The 10,071-nt window shown below is 39.9% G+C and overlaps 1 protein-coding gene across 1 annotated transcript in view; it reads left to right on the top strand.

Annotated features, from left to right (window-relative positions):
- Positions 1-2,565: 2,565 nt before the first annotated feature.
- LOC144964005 (pyridoxal phosphate homeostasis protein-like) overlaps positions 2,566-10,071 on the top strand; it is a 48,855-nt gene continuing 41,349 nt past the window's right edge. The window contains exons 1-2 of the mRNA XM_078897948.1: positions 2,566-2,907; positions 6,993-7,100. Of these exons, the coding sequence (XP_078754074.1) occupies positions 2,758-2,907; positions 6,993-7,100 (258 nt within the window). The 5' untranslated portion in view covers positions 2,566-2,757. The remainder of the gene's footprint in view (positions 2,908-6,992; positions 7,101-10,071) is intronic.

Here is a 10,071-nt window from a genome sequence, read left to right as displayed (position 1 = left end):
GGTTATTCTTGGTTATTTTATGATGTCCGCCAAAGCAGGCAAATGGAAATCGTCGTACGATAGGGGAAGGAAATACAATGCCGAATGGGAGAAAAAAATTGCATGGGTGAGAAAGGCGAATGGCAAGGAAAAAGCCTTCTGCACGCTTTGACATTCTTTTATCCAACCGAAAGTTTCACCTTTAGAGATCCATGAGAAGGGTAAAAGTAACAGTGACCGTCTTCCAAAACCTGTAGTACAAAACAATTACAAGTCACTAAAAAAACAAGAACAGAATGCAACAAGATTCTCCCAAACGTAAAAGGTGCTGAGCTGTGGCTAGCTGTAGGAGTTGCATGCCACTCTTCTAAGAGTGCTGTGGACCATTTAGCTGAAGTTGTCAAATTGCTCAGTGCAGGTAGTACTCTTGGGAATATTCATTTGCATAGAACAAAGTGTACAGGTTTATTGAAAAATGTAATTGCCGCTTCCATGAAGGATGACATGACCAATGAACTTGAAAACACTTATAGTTGATCTACTAACATAAGCATTCAAAAACATATTTGTGTCTTGGTGCGCTATTTCAATGAGACCAGTGATGGCATCGTAATGAGACTTCTAAGTCTGGTACCAATAACTGAGGCTAGGGCGAAAACATAATTGCCACAATTCAGCAGGAGTTATCGTATTGTAATCTTAAGTTTGAAGATTGTGCAGGATTCGGCACAGATGGTGCATCTGTGATGGTAGGAGGATACAATTCAGTATGGAACAGAATTCGGAGAGTAGCACCGAACTGCGTTTTAGTGGAGTGTATTTGTCACTCGTTTGCCCTCTGTATCGAACATGCCTTTGGAAAATTACCCTCAAACGCAGGGTATCTTATGTCAGAGATTCCGAGATGGTTCTCGAACAGTGACATGTGACGTGCACAATTTAAAACCCTTCATGATGTGATGAATCCTGAAGAGGAATAGAAAGCAGGAATTGCTAGATCTACACCCATGCCCTCTCTGAAACCATCGACAACAAGATGGTTGGTTCGTGGAAAAGTGATGTTTAATATTCTTACCAATTGGGAGAAACTGAAAGCTTACTTTCTATGTTTTGAAGTTGGGAAAGAGCGTCCTAACAACTCGGTATAGGGCCAGACTGATCAAAGACATGCTACACGACACAGCAAGTTATTTATATATATGCAGTTTGCTGTGCCAATTGTTAAAGCATTTGAATGAATGAATGCGCTTTTTCAACACACTAACGAAGACTCACATCTGTTATTGGAACAACTTACAATCCACATTTGCTCTTTAAAGGCACGGCTTTTTGACAGCCAAGGCAATAGTTTAAAGATCGAGAACATTGGTTTCGGTGCTAAGTTTGAGAACGAGGCCAAAAAGCATTTACAGGGTGGTCGAATAGATGCTGATAAGGTTGTATCAGAGGTTAAAAATCGAAGTAAATCGATGCTAGGTGAAGCATTCACACAGGTAGAAAACAGGGTGCCACCTGTAGTTGATATATTTAAAGGTTATCCAAACTGAGCCCAGTGTCTGTGCTGGATCAGGACACTAGACCCAAGTTGAGAAAATTACCTTTTCAATATATTGTGGAAAATAATTTATCGCAAGTAGTAGGGGAATACAGAAAATTGCCACATGTTGATTGGTTTCAGGGGAAGGGAATCCCAACGGATAACACGATGTCTTTCTGGATGAAGGTGAGAAAAGATATGCATTTCAAGGTACTCGTTGACTATGCACTTAGCCTTCATCTACATTATTTGCGGCGGCAAATATCAGGGCGATCCGCAAATTTTGGCAAATTTCCCAAAATTGGCAAAATTTGGCAAATTTTTGTTTAAAAAAAAGAGAAGAAAAAAAAGCGAAAACAAAATGCACTTGAGGAACTGGAGTTTCTGTACACCGGCCCAGGGGTGAATATGGCTGAAGCTGAGGAGTTCTCTCATTGCTTCACCAGCAGAGAGAAGGAAGGAGCCTGACAAACGGTTTTCTGATGCTTAATAAGCCTTATCAGGCAACATATGCCAAGCTTCAAAAACACATGTCGGTTGATTTTTTGGGCAAATTTTGGCAATTTTTATGCCCCAACTTGGCAAAAAATGCAGATGACAGACTCAGTGCTCTTGCCATACCAGTCAGCAACGCAACTGTGGAAACTGTGTGTTTTCCATAGTGACTGCTATCAAAACAAAGCCAAGAAATCGCATGCAGGTCTCACTATTGGGCTCTTTAATAAGAATCAGAATAGAACTAATGTTGCAACAAGGAGAAGACAAAGACAAGTGTTGCATTAACTATAAACCCACACAGGCATGTTGGTAAATTCACAAACGCCAACGTTTACCAGACAGACGAAACTCCGCAAAGCCCGTGATGTCGAACCCGCACAATTAATGGAACTGACTGATTAAAGTGAGTAAACATATAATAACCCCCCCCCCCCCCCTCTCTCTCTCTTATTTTTTTCTTCCCCCCCCCCTTCTTTCTTTATTTCTTGCTGCATTTTGAAATTTGGCTTTTTGTTTGGACTTTTTGACTTTGCCTAGTCTGGCAACCTGGCAACCCTAAGGCACACTAAAGTTCCACTCTTGTTGATGCCTTCCCATAAAATAACTTGTTACACAACCGTTTGCCTTTGCCTATTCTGACGCTGTAGTTTGAAATAATAATAATTTACAAAATGTGATTAGCCAAGTCGTCATCTTAAAAGGCGGAAATATATTTTTAAAATGTTTTGTTAGTAGCTATTGTTATGCGCATTATTATTCGAGCCCTACTTTCACTTTCTGTCCCAGCAATAACATTGCGTTCCAGGACGATGGCTTCAACCACAACTTCTATTGCGGAGAATTTGAAAGTAGTTAAAAAAAAAGTGAAATTTGCTGCAACGAAAAGATCGCCCGTACGTAAGAGTTATCGACTTAAGTTCAATTACACAGAACACAGGCTTTCGCTTGTCACTTTTACATGGGTAATTCTAGTAGGTAGGGTAGAGTGTAGAGTAGACCCCTGGGGGTGGGGTTCCTGACCGCCCGTGCCGGTAGTAGGTATACAGTATAGGTAGTACAGTCTACTCCGGATAATCGCAACTCGGTTAATAGCAACATTTCCCAGGTAACGGAATTAATTCTATATAAAAGTAAAAGTCACTGGACTGGTTAATTGCAACAAATTTTCGACCTCAAAAAGTAGCAAATTCAATAAATCAATCAAACAAAATCTCATGATTAATTTATCATGGGGGATATCATGACAGGTTGAAGAATTGAGAGTGGTTGGGGTTTAATGTTGCGATTACAATAGTGTCTTACGATCCCATTAGAGACAAAAGAGGGCGGGGCTATGCAGTATTGTTTTGTGAGGTCATTAAATAGGAGGCAAGGGGGCTGGGCATGGTCTCAGACAACAGTAGACAATGACAGTTGAAAGGAAAGACAGCGATATCCTTCGTTTTGGGATTGACAACTGTGCTTTGTGATCAATGGTTTGGTTAAACTTGACTTATTGTCTCTCATCACGGCTACTCTCTTTGACTCTTACAATTGATGAGAACAAAAGAGTGAAAGTTAATGTTAATCCAATCTGAATATGATTGCATCAAAGCTGCTTTTCCTTTTCAAAATCTATACAGGGCTGCCATATGGTTTTTGTTTCAATCAAACTGTTCAGTCTGTGGTGGATTAAGAACATTAACTGCTTTGAGTTTACTATATATTTGTAAAATGTTGCAACAATGGACAGGAAACTAAACTTTGGGTAATTGCAACATTTTCGCTGATCCCAAGGTGTTGCGATTATCAGGAGTGGACTGTAGTTAGTACAGTAGAGGTGGGCAGGGAGGCACTTACTGTGTCTTCTATCCCCCATATATCTGTTTTCAAACATACTTTCTGTCTTTTTCTTGGAATGAGATTACTTGGTCCTATCTTGGCCCTGGCCGGATGCCCTAGCTGGGAAGGAAACAGTCAAATGTTCTTGGGAGATATTTTTTTTCTCTTGTAAATAATCTCTGTTATGCATTGTAATGTATTATTTTTGTTTTACTTATATTATGATTTGTAAACATTTGAGTGTGTTCATCTTAGTTTTGGCATAGCAGTTTTTTGCAAAATAAAATCCAAAATTTTGCAAGCAAAAAAAAAAAAAAACCCAACAAAATTTTCAAAAATTGTGCAAAAAAATTGTGCGATTGATTTTCTTAAAAACTGACAAGAAGTTCATGAAAGAGAAAAGCGTTGTGAGCTTGAGTAAGTGGTAGAGATAAATTTAACTAAAAAATAGTCATTACAAAAAGTTAATATTAATATTTTTAAAAATCCTCCGCAACCAAGCTGTTGCAGGCATGCCAACCCTCAATCTCAAATTTCAGGGACATGCTACGTTCAATTCCCACTTGTGTCCACCTCCCATAGTCCTGAGTTCACTCCCCAGTGGTGTCTACCTCCCATAGCCTCAGGTCTACTCCTCACTGGAGTCTGTATCCCGTGGTTCCACAATCACTTCTCAGTTGCCTCTCATAGCCTAGAATTCATTTCCCACAGGTGTTCACTTCCCATAATCCCGGGTTCATGACCCACTAATGCCCACCTCCCATATTTCCAGGTTCACTCCCCACTGGAGCCCATATCCTGTGGTTCCATGATCACTCCCTGGTGATGTCCACCTCCCATAGTCCCAGATTCACTCTCCACTGATGTCCTTATCCCACAGTTACAAGTTTATTCTTCTCATGTGTCCATATCTCACAGTCCTGGCTTTCCTCTCCGTTGGTTTCAATACCCAGTCCCAGGTCTACTCCTCACTTGAGTATACTTGAGTATCTATCCATATTTACTCCCTACTAATGTCCACCTTAGATAGTTCGGGTTCACTCCCTGCTGCAATCCACCTCACATTGTTCTGGGTGTCTATCTCAAAAAGTGGGTATATTTCTCTCTTGTCTACTCCCAACTTGTGTCTACATCTTACAGTCTCCAGTTCACTTCTCACCGGTGTCACCAGCCCATAGTCCCAGGTTTACTCCCCACTGATGTTCACATCCCATAGTCCTGAGTTTAATCTCCAATGGTTATTATATCCCACAGTCCAGGGTGCACCCAGGTTCACTTCCTACTTGTTGTCTACATTCCGTCTTGTCCTCGAGTTCATTCCCAATTACTATCTACAACCCAGGGTCATAAGGTTTCCTCCTCTCTAATATTGACCACCCATTATCTCCATGGATCTCCATCTCAAGTGGTCTCTGGTTCAATCTCCAGAGCCCTCTGTCAATCCGTACTTAACTTCGATATTTGTTTTATTGAAATAACACGAGGGCCCCGCCTCTTTATCGGCTGATCAGAAAATAAGCAATCCATTACAGTACAGCAATTGAATCAGTATAGCGAATATGGAGCTCTTTTTGGTAAATGATGTTACTGTGAAAACAATTGCTGTGCAATTATTTCCCTTGTTACTACAGTGAGAAAAAAAAATCCCTTCCAAAAACAAATAAACAAACAGGAAACTGCACAGCTGAAAGCAATGCAAAAAACTGCCATGCCAGTTAGTTGGGACCTGTGCTTGTGTCAGGATTAGACATTTATAATTTAGGTAAGGTTGCGGCTATTCAGACTCAAGTCTGGCTATTCGAACTCAAACTCCAATGCGCATGTGCAATCAAAAAGGTATTCAGACTCAAGTCTCCTGTGGCAATATAGATGTTTTTTTTTGGATTAAAAAAAAAAATTTCAGTTTATTGTTATTTTAATTATTGACAATTTCCATAAAATTGATGCAAATCAAAATGATAATGGTATAGTTAAACAAATAGTTACTACTACTATATTTGGTGAGAAAGACAAAATCATCGATCAATTGGAATTTGAAGTCCATAAGACATTAAAAAGAAACAAGTTAAAATCCTTCAAAAGGAACAAAAGTCAATGTAACTCATGGTATAAAAGAAAAGCTTTTCTAACAACTTTACATGATGTCTTTTCTAAATAAAATCAGGAACTAGAGAGAACAATCATTCTAAAGTCTGAGGTAGGGATATCAATCAGCTGAGTCAGTCTGATACTGATTTGGGCAGAACCGAATTTTCTCTGAACTCTTTTTCTACCTCTATCTTTGTCCACCACCCGCACTGGTGCTGATATGACCTAAATGTTTTGCAAGCGCCATATAACTCTTAAAAACAAACAACAAACAATAGGTAGACCTGGCTAATTCCAATGAATGACAATTGAAAATAGATAAAAACTAAACTCTGTAAATATTGACTGATGGGTCTGCCAATAACGACTTGTGATTATTCACAAACGTCTTTTTGAAATTTCGCTCTTGCTCAAATGTTTACTTTCTTTTACTTTTTGTTTAAAGAATCACTTGATTTTTACTGATTTGTTATACAAATTACCAGTATCATTTTTTCCAGATTAATTGACTTTCCATGACTAGCTTGGCATTTTATATAAAATTTATCTGACAAGGATCTGTCAATAACAACCTGTGATTATTGACAGATGCTTTTGAGGATAACGCCAGTTAAAAGTAAATCAGAAAATTTTAAGACAGACATATCTGTCTACATTCTACATGCTCATCTTTTTAAGTCTGATAACTGAAAGCAATTTGGCTTAGTTTACTTTGTTGAAATGGACAGTATAATTTCACGTGACAATGATACTGTAAAGAATTTTGTTTTTTTAAACTCATAAAAATTGTTACACACAGAATGTTGACCTCAAGTTTTCTCACAGTCAGTTTTCTTTTTCAGTGAGTCTGGTTATTAGTATTAGAGTCCATAGAAGCCATAGACCAGTTTTATATAAGGTGTCAGCCACCCTGTGCTGCTGCTGATCTGAATTTACTCACTCCGATCCTTTAAAACATTTTAAAATTTAATTAAATTTTTAATTAAGATTTTTGTTTTTTGTTTTTATTGAATAGTAAAGTTATGCTTTATTTGTCATTGTTTCATCAAGGAATTTATTTTTATTTCAGATTTATCAACATACCGAACCTCGTCTGCTTGCAGTGAGTAAAACGAAAGGAGTGGATTTGGTTATTGAAGCCTATGATGCTGGACAACGGCATTTTGGAGAGAATTATGTAAGATATCACTATATTTCTAGAAGCATGAATACAAATCACAACTGATATTATAAATTATAAGCCATGCATACATTTATATGACCTTATTAATGTTGCAAGCGCCGATAAACACTCAAAAACAGAGACTGCAAGCCAATCCATCACTCCAAAGTGTTGCCTTGCCAGGAAATCAGAATTCACTCTTGCCAAATAGGCTCTTGTTTTATCCTGCTACCACTAGAAGAATTGATTTTCTCTATGTTTCCTGAAAAATGGGACCACTTGATGTGCCAGGATTGAGTCATGGTACATTTGTGCATTTAATATTATGGAGCCTTTGATAATGACAAGCCCTGTATACTGTTTAGTAGAATACTCTGCAATACGGCACGTTGGAGCTGGGTGACCAAATTTTATTTTATGATAAGTTGTAACCTCCCAGGAACATTGGATTTCGGCATGATCGGATTCCAGAATGCTTCATGGCTTCTCCCAAGATCATGCTAGAATCTAGTGACTATGGGAATTATTCTAGCCTATACCTTAACAGGCCTACAGTCACAGCTCAAAACCCCTTTCAGTCACAGCTCAAAACCCCTTTCAGTCACAGCTCAAAACCCCCTTCACGCATTTAGCACTGTAATAATTTCCGTCTTGGCACCATATTCTTTGTTATCCAACAGCAAATGAAAGCAAACCTGCTTTCTTCAGAAAAAAGAACACTGTCCCATTGGGACTGGAACCAACGTTCGTAAACAACAGCTAATTGAAGCCTTGCAGTCATTTGATGTTCATCGAGAAGAATTCTGACGCACAAACATCAGTATTCCAATCCTGCCTCTCTGAGTCCTCTTCTTAAAGTGCGTAATGAAAAAAAGAAAACCGGAATTCATTTGCAGTATTTTGGACTGTTGCAAATTGCGTTGTCACCAAGGCTGAGATCTTCCGCCTAAATGATGGTTCATCTCCACCCATCACCGCCACAAATACGACGTTTTCAAATTTTTCATTGAATAAAAAAGACTCATCACAACGACTACATCAACATCCCTACCACGACTACTACCAAATACCAGCACATCACCATACCTACCACCACCACCATATCATTATCACTACCACAACCGTTTCTACAACTACTACCACATCATCATCCATACCACCCCCACCACTACAACCACCACCACCACATCATTATCATCCCACCACCATCACTACAATTATAACCCCACTCTGCCCTAACTAACAAAAGGACAGTATCTGGCTGACCCAGATCCAACCAGTTTTGCCACAATCGACACATTTAGTTTTTTCATTCATAACTCTTTAATTCTAATAATAGTGGAAGTCATCTAACATTAAATAATAGCTAATGATAAATTGCGTTTTTCTGTTAGTCGGCGATTTCATTCACGTAATATGTTTAATGCGGTCGTTGTATGGATTGTAACCCATTAGTGCTCCGGCAATTCCTTTACTCAGATATATTGCAACCCCGCTTTGTCCTGGTTTCTCTTTTCCTGAGTAAATGACCCTTCCTCCACTTAGAGGAGTGAAGTGTCCTTTTCCTCCCCATCTATGCTCAGAGATACCCAGGCAACTTATTCCATTGTCATCAGCCTCTTTAATGATGTTTTGCAGCTTGCCAGATGACATGGACCTTATGTTCCATGTCCCTATCCGTATCTTCTGTCCTATTTTTAGCTTCCTGCTACCTAATGTTCCGCTCCTCGCACAGTCAGGCTTGTGACCATCATCAGCTGAGGAGGTACTGGTCAGGGAGGTCTGCTCTTCCCCATCGCGTGTTGTAGACCCATCAGATCTGGGGGTCCCATCAGTGGTTCTATGACGTTTACTTCTTCTGACTTCCATTTGTGTGAGTTTCTTGGCAATTTGTATGGTTCAGTAGTTTGCCATTGCTTTCTGACACCCGCAGTGCCTTCTTAAGGCGGTGACCCTAGCCATTGTCCTTGAGGGATCTTCTGCCCAGCGTCGTGACTGCAGCCACCAGATCCTGCAAGATATCTCTTTGGTTGCTGTCTGCAATCATCCATCCCCTGCTGCCAGGACTTCTTGGTTTGGACCAGTTACAGTGACTTCGTAGAAGGGGAGTCCTTACCTCCACCACTCACGTCATGGTCTCGGCAGATTTCTCAGGCCCTGGTGGTAGATATAGTCTCCAGTCACTGCAAAGGTCACTTCCCTCCTCCTTCCCAATAATGGGACGCCGGGCTTGGGACCGGTATCTAGCAGAGGAATTGCCGGAGCACTAATGGGTTACAATCCATACAACGACCGCATTAGCTCTGTGCGTGTAAGAGGAGTAGGGCACAACCTTACGATCATACAAGTATATGCTCCGACATCAGTTGCGACAGAAGAAGAAAAGGATACCTTCTACGCATCACTCCAAAATGCTATTGACTCATGTGACAAATCAGACAGAATGATAATCATGGGAGATTTCAACTCGAAGGTTGGTAGTAGGAAAGACGAACAGGAAAAATAGGAGAGTATGGTCTAGAAGAAAGAAACAAAGAAGGAGAACGGCTGGTAGAATTTGCCATTGAAAACAACCTTGCCATTACAAACACCATGTTCCAGGTACACAAAAGAAGGCTATATACGTGGACCGCACCAAATGGGCAGACAAAGAACCAAATAGATTATATAATCATAAACAAGAGATGGAGAACATCAGTGACAGCGGCAAGAACCCTACCCGGGCAGACTGTGATAGCGATCATGAGCTACTAATAGCAGACGTCAAAATCAGACTCAAGATTATCAAATCGCCTCCCAAACCAGTTCGGTATGACCTCTCCATGATACATTTCAACATCCAGTACAAACTTGAAGTTAAGAACAGTTTCATTGCATTACAAGACATGGCAGAAGAGATGGAACCTGAAGAGTTGGCAGAAAAGATTGAGAATACTTTTAAAAGAACAGCAGTGGAACACCTACCAAAAAGGTCATATAAGAAAAA

Source organism: Berghia stephanieae, chromosome 2 (genome assembly GCF_034508935.2).
Source record: "Berghia stephanieae isolate SIO BIC M18660-M18661 chromosome 2, UCSD_Bste_1.3, whole genome shotgun sequence".
Lineage (NCBI taxonomy): Eukaryota > Metazoa > Mollusca > Gastropoda > Nudibranchia > Aeolidiidae > Berghia > Berghia stephanieae.
The sequence above is the reverse complement of the archived record's forward strand: the minus strand, read 5'-3'. Positions and strand labels throughout refer to the sequence as shown.